Source organism: Pagrus major, chromosome 1 (assembly GCF_040436345.1).
Source record: "Pagrus major chromosome 1, Pma_NU_1.0".
NCBI lineage: Eukaryota > Metazoa > Chordata > Actinopteri > Spariformes > Sparidae > Pagrus > Pagrus major.
In genome coordinates this window covers 31,615,497-31,633,704 of record NC_133215.1, presented here as the reverse complement: position 1 = coordinate 31,633,704, position 18,208 = coordinate 31,615,497, and the positions used below count along the sequence as shown (strand labels likewise).

At 39.8% G+C, this 18,208-nt stretch overlaps 1 protein-coding gene across 2 annotated transcripts; it reads left to right on the top strand.

Annotated features, from left to right (window-relative positions):
- Positions 1–2,229: 2,229 nt before the first annotated feature.
- On the top strand, positions 2,230–17,857 carry rasal3 (RAS protein activator like 3). 2 transcript variants are annotated; one of them, XM_073478073.1, is made up of 19 exons: positions 2,230–3,000; positions 5,714–5,856; positions 6,034–6,112; positions 7,225–7,292; positions 7,402–7,484; positions 9,745–9,874; positions 10,000–10,098; positions 10,185–10,859; positions 10,999–11,143; positions 11,224–11,368; positions 11,487–11,723; positions 11,896–12,097; positions 12,784–12,875; positions 13,376–13,489; positions 15,600–15,792; positions 15,990–16,100; positions 16,203–16,393; positions 16,726–16,810; positions 17,457–17,857. In XM_073478073.1, the coding sequence occupies exons 1-19, from the start codon at positions 2,373–2,375 to the stop codon at positions 17,565–17,567; spliced, it is 3,531 nt and encodes a 1,176-aa protein (XP_073334174.1). In that variant the 5' UTR covers positions 2,230–2,372; the 3' UTR covers positions 17,568–17,857. The 2 variants fall into 2 exon arrangements, with proteins under 2 accessions (XP_073334174.1, XP_073334182.1); XM_073478081.1 differs by lacking the exons at positions 2,230–3,000; positions 5,714–5,856; positions 6,034–6,112 and adding an exon at positions 6,371–6,639.
- Positions 17,858–18,208: the final 351 nt, after the last annotated feature.

Genomic DNA, 18,208 nt, shown 5'->3' with positions numbered 1-18,208 from the left:
ACCAGTTACCAAATGTTAGCATGCTAGCACACTAACGTATGGTGAACATGGAAAACATCAGTATGTTTTTGTGAGCATATTAGCATTTAGCTCAAATCACTACTTTGCCAAGTGCCTCACAGAGCTGCCAGCATGACTGTAGGCTCTGTCTTGTTTGAAGCAGCTGTAAGCTTTGTTGACATTTTAGCTAACTTCCTGTCTGTCTGTTCTGCAAATAGAAACCCCCTCGCTGCTCTCTACGTTACCACATGAAGGTGTAGCTGTAATCACCAGACATAGCAGCAAACAGGGAGATCCTGCATATTGAGTTCTCTGTTCTGATTGGATAAAGTGGGCAGGAATTCTCTTTTCTCTTTTACTGCATGAGCAGGAGTAGAGACACGATACTGACCCATCACTATTTAACAGTGATTACTGTTAAATAGAGAGAGAAATTTGAAAATGTATCACTTACAGCAGCTTTAATATTAAACAAATCATAGTATTTTACAGATAGGAAAAGGCAAAAGGTAGACAACGTGAAATATCAAATTCTGAGACAAAATTTTAAATGCAATCTATGCAAGAGAAACACAAACATTTGTTTAATTAGACTAGGGTTGGTGTTGGTGGTGATTGCAATGATAAAATAATGATTACCTGGGTAATGTAGCAATTATTATCATTATTGATGACTCAGTTGACTGTCTTCTTGATCAGTTCATTAATTGGTCTGTCTATAAAATGTCACAAAATACTTGAAAGTGGCCTAAATAATTTCCCTCCACCATGTTTGTCTGACCAACAGTCCAAAAAATCCCAGAACTTTCTGTTTACAGTCATGCATGACAAAGGAAAGTACCACATTCTCACAAGTTGAAGCCAGTTTTTTGTTGTTGTTTTTGTTTGTTTGTTTGTTTTTTGACTAAATTACTGAATAATTTAGCTGAAATTATTATTCCATTATCGAAATAGTCACTGATAAATTTTTCTGTCTGTAGACTAATTGATTGCAGCTCTGCAGCCAAAGCACATTTTCAGTATCATTTCAATATCATTATCAATATCAAAGCACAGCCACCAGGGGGACTCAATAATACAAGACAACAATGTAATTTCCAGTAATCTCATGTCGATGATTCTTTAATGATGTAAGCAATTATTAATGTTTGCAGAGTGGTTCACAGTGGTCATCATTTGAAGCTTATTTTGAAGTAACTTAAAGACTGGACCAGATGAAACACAAAAAGCAGTTTTAAAATCAAAAGTCCTGCTTTTTAAAAATGAAAATGTCTATGTATTAGATATAATATGGAGAGTGCTGAAATGGCATCAGAAACTTGCTGTCCACTGGCAACGGCTGACACACACATCTCGGCGCAGTGGGACACAGTGATCCTGCAGGTGTACGAGCAGAGAGCAGCATGAGAGCAGGAAGTGGTTTTCAGAGTACGACAAACCGATCTCAGTAGGAAGCGCGGCCGCGCATCGACAGGAAACTGCTCTTAACAGTCAACAGCCATTACACCCACAGGTATCTGATAACATGTGGACGCTGTCTGTCTTTCACTGAAAGACTGCTTTATTGATCACAGGCAGAGCTTTACATTACACCTTTGTTGGAGAGCAGAGATGTTATCCTTGGTTACTTATGTCATTCAAATTCATACAAGTATACTTCTGAACATAGTAGTTAGAATATTTGACCTATTTATCTGTTAGTCACTCTAAGTATATTGAAAGATTTTTCTTAATAATGAAGATTGAGGTGTGAATAGGGGTTGTACATGTATTCAGTAAAACACTATCATTTTACTGAATGTTAAACCACATTTCACACACTCATACTGCGACAGACTAAATGACTCAAGAACTGACAGACAAACGTGTGTACGTGGCGTTGTGTTTGGGTTCTATGCCAGAATAAGTCTGATTTCTTTAAGACATCCTGGGTCAGGTCATCCAAGGTGAATCACGGATTAATTTGGAGAAAAACCTTAGCGATAAAGCAGAACAGGAAGTGAGGAAGAAGGGAAGTATTAAGTGAAAACATAAAGAACAGAAAAAATTGTGACATTTCTGTTGGTAAGAGAACTTCTCTGTGCCATTGTGAGTGAGAGGAGCTGGTAGGTGCAGCAAAGCAACCACATTCAGAGCAGCCAGTCGAGTGCTGTTTGCCGGATGACGTTTTGCAAGACAGGAAACGAGAGAAGCAGTGAAATAGAACCAGTGAAGGCAAAGACTCATTTGTCATCCTCAGCAACCTTCAAGATAGAATCAGAAGAAAAGCAGGCGAGGTCTCCTATGAAGGTATTTGAATTTTGTCTTATGCATCCTTGAGTCGAGAGACAAAACTTGGAGTCTTGAGTCTTGCACACAAAAAAAAAACTGATATGGGCACCGAGGAGAAAGATTTAGAGCCTCCAGCTCAACAACCACCAAAGGAGCAGGAATCACCAGAGAAGGAAAAAGAATCTTCTGTGGAGCCTCCTCAAGGTCCAACATCTGAGACTACCGACCCCCTCAACACATACAAGTGGCACACCGGTTCCAAGGCAACGCTCGATGAGGTGAAAGAAGAAGGAGAAGGAGGAGCAGCTCCTTCCACATCTACAATGGATAGGATTCAGAAGGCCTCCACCAACAAATGGAGCAAAATGCAAAACTGGCGTAAGGCCCTGAGCGAGGACAATGGAGACAAGAATTCATCCAGTGGGAAAGGTGGAGAGGGAGCTAAGTCGGATAAAGGCGCCAGTGGAACCAGAAAGAACCCCTTCAGAAGGGCCCTGTCCGAGCCTCCTGGGTCACTGTTTGCAGCCCTGACTCCCTCCTCCAACTCTGCCAATTCAGCTCAAGCAGCCTCATCATCAGCTGCTGCAGAGGCCTCAGGGGTCTCCTCCACCGACCCTTCACAGAGAGCAGGCGGAGGGGCACTCTTAAAAAAGTACCTGCGGACTGTGTCCCAGAAGCTCAAAAGGCCCAAGCTGCAGACTCGGAGCAGCACTCCCAACTTACTGCCAGGTAATGCCAAGTTATTTCAAAGTATACATATACTCAAATTTTATTAACCTTGTCACTCAGTCCTTTAAGTTCATGTTTGAGATTAGCACAGTAGTTGAGATGACAAATCTTGATATTTTGAACAACAAATAAAATGAAGTAAACAACATTTTGCTTTCACGTAGCTATACGGTTACCCCAGGTGGTTCAAGCATGATTTCCTTAAAAAAGTAAAAGCAATTTAGTTACTCCAAACAAGCAAAAGAATCAAAAACTAGGAAGGAATTATTAAAAGTGCAGTTTTACATTTACTGTATATAAGATCATTCAGTGACTACAGTAGGTGGGTTATGTGTGACTTCCTTTACAGTGACACGTGGTAAATATCTAGTGCCATAAACAAACTCAGAAGATAAAATAAATAAAACACTACGCAACAAAAGCTGGCAAACTTAACAATAAGATGACCTTAAAGATGAACTTAAAGAAATAACAAGGTAAGGTACTGTATCAAAGTTAAAAGAATAAAGAATAGAATAACATTTACAAATCTAGTTGCAATCAGATAAGATTATTGGGGTTAAATTTGGGGAAACTTATTTACTTTACTTCAAATTCAAACTGGAGATAATGGAACATTTAATTTGAAAATCATTATTTAAAAAAATTTCAAGCAAAAGAGCAGAATATAAAGATCTTGAAAGAAATATAAAGAATTCCCAGACATCACTGGCTTGACCTATCATTGAATTAGAGCATGAAAAACAACTTTTGTAATTGTGATGGCATCTTGAACAACAGAATATGCTGGTTTCTAATTTTTCTATTTTGGGTTTTCTCTGTAAGTTGAGTGAAGTTGTGATCACACGTAATAAACTGAAATGGGGATAATGGTAAAAATGACACCTGCAATATGTCAGCATGTTAACATTGACATAGTAAGCATGTTTGCATGCTGTCGTCATCATTTAGCCCAGCCTCACAGAAAATGCTAGTGTGGCTCTAGCCTCTTAATATACACCCCTCACCCCACAAGGTTTTGGACAGAGCAGAAGGCCAGATATAGGTAACAGTTCCCCTCTTTTTTAAGCCAATATTGACATAAACACCCATAAATGTAAACTTAATGACTGCACTAAAACCTCATCTTTAATATTTAAACGCAAATCAAATGTTCAAATCTGAGCATGACAACAGATCTGCTTCACTGATAACTTCAAGAAGCCACTTACTAGCATTCTTAACTAAAGATACACAGACTTCAACATATATAATACAGTTTTCACCCTAACACACTAATATGTACTCTTAATATTCAAAACTGTAAACTGTAATCATCAAAATAAAGACAATATATTTATACTACTCTATACTACTTTTCCAAATATGTAGTAGTACTCCCCAAGACCTGTAAACACACTTTCATGTGTAAAAATGGTGGAGTTACCCTTTAAGCAGGGCTGTAACCCCACCCTATTCAAACTATTACTGGACAGCACCAACATCTACTTGTCTCACTTCTTTAGACACAGAAATTAAGTGTCTGTTAAATGCAGATGATCTGGTCATTTTCTCTTCCACTGAAAAAAACCCTGAGACCTTCTTTATCGATCAGACTCTGATGATTCACATTAAAAAGACCAAAACCATCACTTTCTAAAAAAGGTCAAAACTGAAGAGAAGTTACCAAGAAATGAAATGTAGCTGAAACTGAAGAACAACAAATCAGCATATCTCGATTTACAAACCACTCCCCTGGGAAACTTCCGCTCTGCCGAGAAGGAACTGCTCTGTATGATACAGAGATGTGTGGCTCCTTATTAACAAGAGACACAAAAAATCAAAGTAAAAACCCTTCACACAGAGTTCAAGAGTGTTTAAAGAAACACAAACATTATTTCAGGACTCAATTAGGTCAATATTCTTTACTTTTAAGTACCCATAAAAGATTGGTCAAAAGTCCCTACAGCCAGCTGGTACTAAAGTCTGTTGAAACTAGGCCAACATGGTGGCAACTACGGGAAGAGAATTTGAAAAGTTTACAGAAATACTAAGTGAATGTTTGGGCCTCAGCTGACAGTTTACTATGGCAGACTACCTGACCACTTAACTGAGAGAAACATTAGCAACACAGACAACAATCATCTGTGCATGAGATTTTATTGGTTTTATTTATTTTATTTGACTTTACTTTTATTGTTGCAATATTTCATTGTCTATCTATCTTTCCTACATCTCTCCTATATTGATCATAACTTACATTTCATTGCTATTTGCAGTTACTTAACTGTTATTTAATTAATGTCAATCTTTAAATTATTGTTATTTAGCAAAATATGTCAACCATCATGTCATTAAAGCTTATGAAAAAGAAGAAAACCTAAAGAACCATGAAAATACATGTTGAAGGACATGTACATAAAACTTTTTTTTTTTTTTTAAAGCAACAGAGTACCCACAGGATGTGCGCAGCTACTCCTGGTGTGTCATAAAAAGAGAACGATAGCATCAGAAGCTCTGGCAACTCCGCAAATAGGAGTGGCCAAGTGCTGTGTAAGATAAATGCCATCATGCCATAATTATATAGAGTCAGTTCTCCAGCGTTAGGGAAATTATATCATTTATTTTGACAACTGTATCTACAGTGTGATTATATGGTGTGGATATAGCTCTTGCAACAGTGTCAGTTCTCTGTAAGCTGTGCAGTAATCATATCTGTGTGTTTGTGTGGCAGAGGGGGGTGAAACACCATCACCTGCACACGCCAGCATTACCCTCCAAAGACTCCCATGGGCCCCGCCTCAGGAGGTCCCCTTATGGGACATTAGCAACTGCATGCTTGAAGATGGACAAATTCTCATTTCTCCAGAGGAAGAGGTACCAACACACACATACACACCCATCACCAACTGACATGTTTAACCGAAAGAGCATGTGAAAAATATAACTCAATGACACAAACAGTTTAAAGACTTCAGTGTGTATGTGTGTGTGTGTGTGTGTGTGTGTGTACGTGCGTGTGTGTGTGTGTGCATGTGCATGTGTCTTTCTCAGCCAATGATGTGGACCCGAAACCGTGTCAGCAGTTGCCTGTCCAACCTCAGCATGCAGAACCTTGTAGATATCGACACAGGTTAATACATCACCCACACACCCATACATGTAAATTAGGCAAAATAAAGAAAAAAATATGTATTTTAAATTCAGTGAAGACCATCAGGAGTTTGGGCATGTATGGAAAGTGCAACAACGACTGACATCATTACAACACTAAGTATGATTCCGCAGGCAGCCACAGAGGAAATAGCTGAATGTTTATGCGTGCGAGTGACTGTCAAATTGCTTCCTCTAAGTTTTTGGGGAAGATAACATCGCGCCTGGGTGTTCTAGCAGTCCAATAAATGCTCAGAGAGAGAGACAGAGAAGGCTTAGTCAGTATCTGCTTCCATTCAACTCTGGTGTTTTGCATAGAAGAGCTCTGCAACTACACTGTGGAAGTGACTTATGCTGGATTGAACTTGTCACCAACAACATATGTTAATGAAGAGAGGAGGGCATAATTTAACTTAAAGGGGCAGAGATCGAATTAACAAGACTGTGGAACACCTCTGGGCTAAATGATGGGATTTAGACGCTGGATTGTTTGTGGTGGGACTTTGGGTAAGCAAACAAGCGAAAATCTGTCTGACAGTACTCTACGCTGTAATCTTCTACATTCACTGTCTGATTTTAAAGATATCTTTCCCTTCAAACTGAAGGCTTTAAAAAAAGTGATTCTTAAGAGACCACTCATGGGAAATCATGGCTGAATGTAATTGTTTTGACTTAACAACTTAACAAACTTTGAAATGGGTTTTAATGATAGAATTTTTGCTGGTGAAGTTTACACAAGTTGTATACTTTATTCAGATAGCTGCAGTTCCAGCTAAATACCACATCCTGTATGACTTAATCTTGAAGTATTTGCACATCTTACAGCCTTGACTAATGTTTTAAGGGTTTACTCTGTCTTCTGTGGAAGTGCAGAAATGTGTGCTGGCAATGGTTGTGGAGCTGTGATAAAAAATAGGTTTGGATATTTGATGGCTGGATTACTCAGAAAAATATAATAGGAACATACAAAGTATCGACGACAAACCCTACATGTAAAAGACATGAGTTGGAATATTGGAAAACACTGACATAAAAATGACATTTTTGGTTCATTATCAATATTACAGAATTCATTTTTTTCCTGATAATTAGAATGCAGCCCTGACCACATGGGCCCGCCAGGTGGGCTTCGACCAAAGAACCAAGATGGCGGTGTGAGGGTGAGTATTTCACACACCAGAGATAATAATCATTCTGCTTGCCCTGGATTTCCTGTTTATTTAACACATAATTGCTCTCATACACCATGCTTGCCTTCTTCACTCTTAGGGACTGATCAAACGACGTTTCGAGGGCAAGGCTAAGAGGAACAGCAACACCCAAATGAATCCAGGACTAAGCAAAGGAAGCAGGTAAACTTCATCATAGGCTAAAGATTGTCAGCTTAATCATCTGGGAACCCTGGATATCTGTTCTGAATTTTATGACTATTCATCCAGTAGTTGCTAAGACATGTCACAAAAAACTGCATAAATATTAACTTCATGGTGGCACGTGAGTAAAACTCACGGAGCTCACCAGAGTCAGTAGGCTACATCCTCCCAAGACCATGAATGTCTGCACAAATATAATGACAATCAATTACCCCTTTTCAACCAAAGCGGTTCAGGTGCTGGTTTGGAGCCAGTGCCAACCCTGGAACCAGTTCTTTGTGTTTGGACAGCCAAAGAACTGGCTCTTGGCGTAAAGCTAGTTCCAGAGCGGCACCAACACAGTGCTGAATGAACCACTTCCGTCAGGGGCTGGGACAGGGTTATCATGACCAAGGACCAACTACAATCAATGTAGTCCGCCATAGTTGTTCATAGCAATAATGGGAAATTGGAGATTTAGACTTGGACTTTATTATCCCAAGAGATAATTCCTTTCCACAGCACCGTACCCATCAGACAGACAGTACATACAACAGACAGTTTACAAAGACAGTACAAACGACAACACACATTGAAAACGCACAATACCAAACAACAGCAGACGTATACAGTGATTGAATGGTGTGACTCTCCTGTGGCTCTCATGCCCGTGGAAAAGAAAACCGGTTCTTAAGAGGTTCGCAGGTTCAACCAACTCTGAACCACCACTAGCACCAGCCCAGAACCAGCACTTGGTTCACTTTGGTTGAAAGGGGGTACATGTGATCTTAACATGGTGTTCCATTTTGGACTTACCACAATGACAGGAAAGAAGTGATTCTAATCGATCAATACATACAGCTGTGGTCAAGTTTACATACACTTGTAAAGAACAGATTTCAGTTCCAATGATTTCTACTGCGCTCATTTTTTCTGAATTCTGAATTTATTATAGGTCTTCTGAAAATGTGACCAAATCTGCCTGCTCAAAAATATACATACAGTAACTTGAACGATCAATTTAGGTGATTATGGAAAGTTGTGTCAATCAAATGTTCTTTGTAGCATGGCCTCTTAACTTCTTCTGAGTGATTCTGATTGATAACAGCTGGTGACTTTTCTGGGCCCATTTTAATGGGGCTTGTTTGATACACACATTAGACTCAGCCACAAACACTATGATAGAAAAGTCTAAGGAGCTCAGCATTGATCTGAAAGAGCACATTATTGATTTGAACAAGTCAGGAAAGTCACTTCAGCCATTTCAAAGCAGTTACAGGTCCCAAGATCAACTGTGCAAACAACTGTTTGTAAGTATAAAGTGCATGGCACAGTTGTGTCACTACAGTCAGGAAAAAAAACGAAACTATCACCTGCTGCTGAGAGAAAACTGGTTAGGATGGTCAAGAGTCAACCAAAAACCACCAAAAAGCAAGCCTGCAATGAATTAGAAGCTGCTGAAAGTCCACAGTCAAGCATTTTGTATTAACATGGGCTGAGAGGCTGCTGTGCAAGAAAGAACACAACACCTTATAGCTCGACTGAAGTTTGCTGCTGATCACATAGAGAAAGAAAAAACCTTCTGGAGGAAAACTCTGTGATCAGATGAAACAAAGATTGAGTTGTTTGGCCACAATGAGCAGCAATATGTTTATATGTGAGAAGGTGAGGCCTTTAAATCCAAGAACACCATAGCCATTGTCAAACGTGGTGCTGGTAGTATTATGCTTTGGGGCTGTTTTGCTGCCAGTGGATCTGCTGCTCTAAAGAAAGTAAATGGAATAATGAAGGAGAATTATCTCCAAATTCTTCAGGAAAACCTAAAATCATCAGCAGAAGATTGGGTCTTGTGTGCAGTTGGGTGTTCCAACAGGACAATGATCCCAAACATACATCAAAAGGATGGCTGAATCAGGCTAGAATTGAGGTGTTGGAATGGCCTTCCTGAATGAACCAAATTTCATGAATGTTTTTGTGACAAAGTAGTTTGTGTTCCACTCATTCATCACATAAAAATGAGAGCTGTGCAAGTATATGTAAACTTTTGACCATGACCGTATATCAGGTGTGTGTATATAATGTAACTTTTAATATTACCAACGCTCTGAAGTTCTACATAGTGCTAGTGTCCCATGGGTGTGACAGTGAGTTGTAAAAAGTTTAAGTAAATTTTATTACCCTTGACAAATCATGGTATTTGACACTTAATACTTTTATCAATTCCCTTTTGGCTGACATTTCTACTGTGTTTATTTCTAAGGCACTATGGTTCGCGGGAGTCTGTGTCAATTCCAGTCAGTCCAGTGGGCAGTCTGGATCTGAGTGCTGACACGAGCACTGTCATCAGGCCAGTCCACAGCTCCATTTTGGGGGAGAAGTACTGCTTTGAGGTACACTTTGACTTGTGCTCCCTTAGGTTTCTCAAGGAGTATCATACACTGGCTTCCACTGTGTCAAGATAAGGAAATTCCCTAGTAAGGCTTACAGGATTCTGTTTGTTTCAATGTACTTATAGGTGATAAACTCTGAGAACACCCACTGCTTTGGCTGCTCCTCAGCTGCAGAACGTGACCGTTGGATTGAAGACCTGAGACGGGCTGCCCAGCCCAATAAGGTAAGCCATTAGCTATCTGTGCTAAAAGATGTGTTATGCAAAATCAAATTGCTAATAAAAAGAGCTAAATACATTATTGTTCACAGGATAACATCGAGCGCACAGAGAACTCCCTGAGTCTGTGGGTAAATGAAGCTAAGGATCTGCCACCTAAACGGCGTTATTACTGCGAGGTACACCTGGATGGGACCCTCTTTGCCCGGACCAGCAGCCGAGTTGTCGGCAAGCCGTCGAACCGATCCAGCCTGGCAGGGGACAGCTCTACTGGATCTTCAGGAGGCCTAGTGGCAAGCGGAGGTGTAGCTGGAGGGTGTCAGTTATTCTGGGGTGAATTCTTTGAGCTGGACAACCTGCCGTGCATCTCCCAAATCACCCTGCACATCTTCCGGGAAGAAGATCCCAAGAAAAAGCGTCACTCCCGGGATGAGTCCAGTCTGCACCCACTGGGCAGCGTGGCCATACCTTTAGATGAGATCAGAGGGAGGACCTATCAGGAGAAGTGGTATCCCATCACTCCATTCAAGGCTTCGGGCACAGCAGGGAACAAAGAACTCCTGGGGCTGCAGGCTTCTCTCCGCATCAAGGCCCGTTTCCAGAATTTGCAAGTGCTGCCCATGGAGAAGTACAAAGAGTTTGCAGAGTATGTTACGGTGGACTATGTGGAAATGTGCACAAGCCTGGAGCCAATTCTGAATGTCAAGGGAAAGGAAGAGCTGGCAGGAGCTCTAGTCCATGTACTACAGAGCATCGGCAAAGCCAAGGTGGAGATTCAGTCTGAAAGAAAATGCATAGTTTGGAAATCCCACAATGGGAAAACACAAGTCAAATGTAATTTAATTTTAAAAATAAAACAAAAAAAGAATAACCACGTGTTTTTTTAATTAAATGTGTCTGCTTCAGGAGTTCCTGATTGACTTGGGCGGTGCAGAAGTGGAGCGTCTTGGAGAGAGGGAGGCACTGATCTTCAGAGAGAACACACTGGCGACTAAAGCCATTGATGAGTATATGAAGCTGGTTGGCCAGAAGTACCTCATTGACACACTGGGTAGGGTAAATCAGAAGTGGCTTCTTGTGAATGGTATTGGTTTTTGCTTTGTTTTTACTGTACTTTCTTTTTCACTGCAGGGGACTTTATCACTCGTCTTTACGCCTCGGTTGAGAACTGTGAGGTTGACCCTCGTAAATGCCCTGCATCTGAACTGTCAAACAACCAAAAACACTTGATGGAAGCTTGTGAGGAGGTGGTGCAAAAGATTATTAAGATCCATGGGTGAGAGAAGCGAGGTCATCATAGACAAATATATAAATGACAAATATGAAATGTTTAGGTTAGCTGATGAAAAAGTCAAATTCACAGGTCTGATGCTTGGCATGTTTCTCACCTTCAGATCCTTTCCTGAAGAGTTGAACAAGATTTTCTCTAGCTGGGTGGAGCTGTGTGAAGACCAGGGCAAACCAGAGATTGGCCAGCGTCTCATCTCTGCTTCCCTCTTCCTTCGCTTCTTATGTCCTGCTATTCTCAGTCCTTCTCTTTTTGGCCTGACACAGCCTTATCCAGAGCCAAACACCCTGCGTACCCTCACCTTAACTGCTAAAGTTATCCAGAATCTGGCCAACTTCACCCAGTGAGTATCGTCTTATCTGTTTAGACAAGATTGAACACATCACTTTGGTGCATTTATAGCTGAGAAAAACATATTTTGACAAGCTGAAAAACAAGTATTCTAGAAATGTATAGACATTTTCTTAATTTACTTGAGGTAAGTTAAGTAAATTACATTTTTTGTTCGGATTCAGGTTTGGAGAGAAGGAGGAGTACATGCTCTTTATGAACGAATTCCTGCAGCAGCACTGGGATGGAATGAGAGGCTTTCTACAAACAGTGTCCAATTCAGACACCGAAATCCCAATGACTTCCTTCGATGGTTATGTGGACCTGCCTCTGCGCTTGGCTGTGCTGCATGGCCTGCTGGTAGACATCATCTATCAGAAGGATCAGGTAGGACAATACCAACAAGTCCAGTTTAGTAGTTAGTTGTAAAGGTTTGTGTAACCCTCAACGCATTATCATTTGTGTGTACTTGTACTTGAAGTTTGTGCATGATTGGACCAGGGGACAGTTAAGCATATAGTTTTCCATACACATGGGTCAGTTTGGAGAGTCAGATAGACAGGAAATATTGCAACCTTGACCATTTTCGGTGTGGCTGCTAGCTTTACTCTATTGGGCCTGAATGTGCTAGAAAGGAAATACTTCGTATAACATTTTGACTGAGCATGTCACAAGGCAAAAGAGTTTGTAGCTGTTCTGAATGGTGGGGTGAAAAGGCAGCCATCATAGATCGAGGCAATACGCAACAATCTTTAAATAACGGCTCACATTTTCAGACATTCTGTCCATCAAAAAATGTTGTTGTGTAGTGAGCAAAGAAAGAGACCTAGAGAGTTCAACCCCTGTTTACTCTCTCACATCCACACACCTGACCAATCCCTTTGTGTGAATGAATGAATTGGCAGTTTCAGAAAGTAATGGAATTATACGTTTGCATTAGATTCTGACTCAGGTTTGCATGTACAGCTTCCCTAAATGACTTTTTCCTTATCCATACAAGGTATCAAGATACTAATGGCATCCTTAAAGAGTGTACTTAATGGGAGCTAACATGCAGCTTGTTTCTTCCTCAGGACACAATTGACAAGCTGCACCCTCTGCCTTCAATTCTGAACCAGATAACAGACTCCCTGGGCCCTGAAGCACCTCGAATCCTAGTTAGCAGGTATGTTTTAGACCTGTATCTTGTTTGGCTTGTCAGCAACTTTTGATGCACTACGAATTTGAACATGATGCTTTTACGTGTTACTTAAGCAACATGTTGTTGAAGGTTCTCAGTCATCCAGGTCATGGTAAATGTAGGTGCTGTATCGTAGGCAACTGGACTTGTTTCAGTTTCTTGAAGACGTTTCACCTCTCATCCAAGAGGCTTCTTCAGTTCTAACTAACTGGAGGGGAGTTGCAGACTTTTAAACTCTGTGTGGGAGTGTCCTTACAGAGTCGTTAAGGACACATGTGAGCTCTGAGTTTCAGAGTCGTTAGGGCCACTTGTGGGTCGTTGACCCAACTGGCCTTCATGTGGGTTGCTAAGGCTAGGTGAGCCCAGGTGTGAATGGTTGTTAAGCTGTCTGGGGAGGGAACTAAGTACTGCATTGTAGGTGGGTGATAAGTAATGTCTTAGGCCACCTCCACTGTTCAAAGACTTAAGCAAGTGCTTTCTTGCAGTGAAATGGGACAAGCCAGGCCAGTGTACATTCCTCCTAAAGACTTGGGCAAATACAGTCCTCACCAATCATCCCTTCAGCAGCTTCCTGTGGACTCCAAGGGCCTACGAGATGGGTATGATTTCATGTCTGTAACATGTCAGATTGCCCCTTAATTTTTTGTACCAATAATCCACCTTGTCATACATTCAATTTCTGCCACTTATCCAGTATGGCTCGTGGTGGCTACCATGCAGGTAGGCCAGACTTCCTTAGATGCTAGATCTCCAGCTATGTACCCCAGATCATTTGGTACTCCCAAGCCAGATGGCATATGTAATCCTTCCAAAAGGTTCCTCTGTCTCCCCACAATTGGACCTGCTCAGATACCTCCACAGGTAGTGTCAGGGAGACATCCTAATCAAATGCCGAACCTTAATTGGTCCTTCTCAATGTCAAGGTGTAACTGTTCTATTCAAAGCTCACTCTGGTTGTCTGAGCTGTTTACCCTATCCAGTCACATGTGTTCACAGCCACGTTCTTTACACAGAGGTTAGAAGTAGATGAAATGGTAACTAGCATAGCATTCAATAGAGTGCTGACTCAGCCAAGGCCCAACAGTTTAATTCAATTAAGCCTAATCTGATATCAAACTAAATTGCCCCGCATCACTCTAAATTTTAAACCACCCATAACTGCTTAACCACAATTTAAGCTCACAAGATCCAGGATCTGCATCAAACAGCACCCAGATAGATACCAGCCACCTAAATACACCGGCTTTTTTTCATCAAGATCCACGCATTATTCCCTGAGAAGAATCAACATAAATGAAGAAAAAAAAAATCAATGTTAAAGAAAGTAAGAGCAAATTCCTGGATCTGTACCTTTATCTGGATACGCACCAAAAGTTAATGGGGTCTATTCTAGGCCGAGACCCATCCTCTTTCCAAGTTTCATGGAAATCCCTTTGGCAGTTTTTCTGTAATCCTGCTGACAAACCAATCAACATACAGACATGAGGAAAAACATGGGCCTCTTAAGAGAGACCAGTACAACAATCACTTCGGCAATAGTACAAATGATTAACATAAAATTAAAAATTTAAATCCTACTCACTCTCTGTTTCTTAGCAATAAATTTAAAGAAATACAATATAGAATACTTCATAGACAACACAGGACACCTCATGTTATGAACAAAATTGACCCTAATAGATCACCATTATGCCTTAAATGTAAGTCAACAAGTGGGACATATATACACTGCTTCTGGAGCTGTCCAAAAATATCAAAGTTCTGGTCATGTGTATCTAAGGAAGTGTCAGCAATATTTAAACACCGCATTTGTAAAGATCCAGGCCAATTTCTATTGGGGCTGCCACCTCTGAATAGAGTTATGGATGTGAAAAGATCAAAATTACTCAATAAACTCTTATTTTTGGCCAGAAAATGTATATTATTTAATTGGATTAATGAAAAACCGCCCACTGTAACTCAGTGGTACAAAGACATTTTTAGAGTTTTTCCTATGGAAAGACTAAGTGCCAAATTAAAAGGAAATGATGACACTTTTAAGGACATGTGGCAGCCTCTAATGGATTACCTGCCTAAGGATCTAAGTGAAATTATCCAGAGGGGCAACACTGGCTTAGAAAGTAACAGATTGAGTGGACCGGTGATTCCCTAACAGGTACAAGGACACTTATTATTATTATTATTATTTTCTTTATTTTAATTTTTTTATTATAATTTTTTTATTATAATTTTTTTAAATTTTTTAAATTTTTTATTTCACCTGTTTTATTCTTTTCTTTTCATATTCTACTTTATTTGAATTTGGCTTATTCATTTCAGACCACTACTTGATGATGTATGCTTAGTTGAGCATTGTTAGCATTGTTGTAAATGCAGAAAATAAAATAAAATCTGATTATTAAATAAAAAAAAAAAATTTAAATCCTAAACAATTATCATAGGATTCTCCTGAAGAAACTTTAAGCATTTAGGATATTATATGCACCATGTGCAAAAGAAGTTTCACTATATTTTACTGCAACAAGTCTGTGGTTAGTATTATCAGTAGACAACACTGACTGGCAGGTAGCCTTTATTTAGTTCCAAATACATAAATTCACATAGTGTACAGTACAGATATGGGATTATATAACTTACTAAAATGATTTTCAGATTTTCCAAATGTCATCATTTGATGTATGGCACTAAATTAATTAATTTATTTAACAGGGATGTCAGGACTCGGAGGAGTGTAAGAGAGAGAGAGAGGAGGCCAGTAACCAGAACTCAGAGTGCTCCACACAGACGTCCTGGTCATGCAAAACATACCATGAAGAGGCAGACAAGTTCTGAAGCTCTGCCTACAGCTGACCCCGAACAAGAGATGGAGCCCAACCAGCCACATATCTCATCACCAGAAACTGTGAGTAAAAGAGGAACTGTGACTCTAGCTCTGCTATTTTGGCTTCTGGGCTCATCAGATCATGTGTTCGTCCCATGCACATTGCATTTTATCATTTGTCTTTTTTAGCAATAGTATTATTCATTTATATTTGTGACAGTATGACTGGTGTGGTTAATTAGAAAGAATCATGTAAACAATCTTTCTTCTTGTTACAGAGAGCCAGTATCAAACGTACACCTGCACCAGTTCCCTGGATCAAAGTCAACCAGAACAGGGAGTCAAGTGAGATGAAGACTGAGAATGAGCAGTTAAGCGTACTGGACAGAGTATGTCAAAACTTCTTCTCTCTAAAGTGACATAATTCTGTCTGTATAGTGTATGCCTTCAGTATTGTTTCATTAAATGTCCATTTTTAATTTACATACCAGCATGCCCAAGAGCTGTCAGAGCTTCGTCTGGGAATAGAGAGGGTGACAGAGTGTGAGCTGGACATGGCAAAGCGTCTGGAAGACTTCATCATCCAAAGCCAGGACCAGAATGCAATGCTGCAGGCTGAGGTGAATGAGCTCCAGCAACTGCTGGCTGTCCGAGAGGAGCAGCTCGCCAGTGCCACCTTCAGGTGAGATAGTAAATGTTCATGCTTCATTTGTTCACAATTATATCCAGTTTTTAAAGGAAATATATTTATTTTACATGCATTCTTATGTGTTTTTTATGCATATGTGTCTTCATACTCTGTCGAGTCTACATTTTATAACTTTCATTCATCTCATAAAGATTAATGAAGCTGTTGATGGTTGGTTTGGATTCGGTGCAGACAGGCAGTAGGGAGGGCTGTGTTTTGATGGTTATTACTAATTATCAGTCAATTATTTTATGTTTCCATATCATTTGTCACTAAGGTGTGCTGTCCTTTTCTAAGTAAGTTTCTCTTCTATGTGTTTGTCACAGGCTGGGTGTGATTGAGGAGGAGAGGGAGGACGATGAGAGGAAGCTAAGTGTTGCCATTGCAGCAGCCGAACGAATGAATGTCCTGGTAAGACAGACAGAGAAAGCCAGTTACCGAGCTTTCTTAAAAAAATTGTTCAACTCACAATTCACTTTTTTATCAAGTCAACCACATGTCAGTCAAAATTGACCATCAAACACTGTAGCCTATCCTGTGTGGTTCATTACTATACACTGGCTAACTTTATCTATTAGTCATTTTAGCAGCTACAAATTGAAAATAATTTAATTGTCTTCAAACAAACACAAGGGTTCTGAAGCCAAATATTTGCACTATACTTGTATCCGACGCACAAACAGTTTTAGTGGGGAGAATATGGAAGATAATGAAATAGACAAATATTACACATTTTGGATCCACAAACTTGGATCATGCTGCAAAAGCCATTTAAGACACCTAATGTGATGCTAATCTAGGGTCCTGAAATATAAATCAAATTATTTGAGACTTGAACTGTGATTGAATAGATGATGAACTAATTCTAATTTTGGACTTTACTCATGTCTATGTTCATGTATTTGTTATCAGTTTAGATGCAATGCATCTTTTTGAGGATATTTACTGTAGAGGTGTTGTGGTAGAAACCCCGTCACTGACAGAGTACAGCAGTTAAATTGCATACATGAGTGAGTCAATGGAAACATATTCATAGGTGTGTTTTATGTTTTAACAGGAGGAGCAGTTTGCAGGCCTGGTGAAGGACCTCCACCAGCTCACTGAGGCCTACAATGGTGGTCAAAACAACATACAGCATCTTGAAAAGCCACACATAAACAGCAACTGATCCCTGACAGTAAAAGATATGACCCACAGTATCATGTTCTTGTGTAAATAAATACATACATTATATAGAGTTAATGTGGAAACCACTGCCTCAAGTCACAATTATGTTTTTTCTGATTAGATATAGGCTTATTTTATGAAGATATTCAGCATGGATGTGAGTAGACAAATTCCGACTGAGTTGAACATGAATGCGACAGGATTTATCTGCATTTCAGCTTTCACTGTATCTTTGCTACAGATGTGTTTGACTTGTAAACATTTCTGATGAATAAAAGAATTCCAACCTTATGTGTTTATCTCAGTGCATTCTGCAGTGAGTCACTGTAGGGTCAAGCAGCTACTTTACTTAAGCATTTTGAGGTGTTTTTAGCCCACTTTAATTGAAGTATCATTATAAGCTGAGAAAAATTACTTCTGTTGCAATGAACACCGTAAAATGGGACCACCATGATAAATCGATAGTGTAATAAAGTGACTGTAAATGTGATTTGCTTTATTGTTGTTTTGTTATAATTTAAATAAAAGTCCAAGAGTTAGATACAGCAAATCAAAACATTTGTTTTAATACATTTTGCAGTTTTGATGAATTAAGTCACACCGTCATACTTAATTAATTCATAATTCAGCATCTCATACTTC

What these genes read in the sequence shown, in the direction of transcription:
- rasal3 (XM_073478073.1), top strand. Translation starts at nt 2,373, where the DNA reads ATGGGCACCGAGGAGAAAGATTTAGAGCCTCCAGCTCAACAACCACCA. An exon ending in CCTCGAATCCTAGTTAGCAG is followed by an intron (nt 12,876 to 13,375) that starts GTATGTTTTAGA and finishes GCTTTCTTGCAG; the next exon opens with TGAAATGGGACAAGCCAGGC. An exon ending in ATATCTCATCACCAGAAACT is followed by an intron (nt 15,793 to 15,989) that starts GTGAGTAAAAGA and finishes TTCTTGTTACAG; the next exon opens with AGAGCCAGTATCAAACGTAC.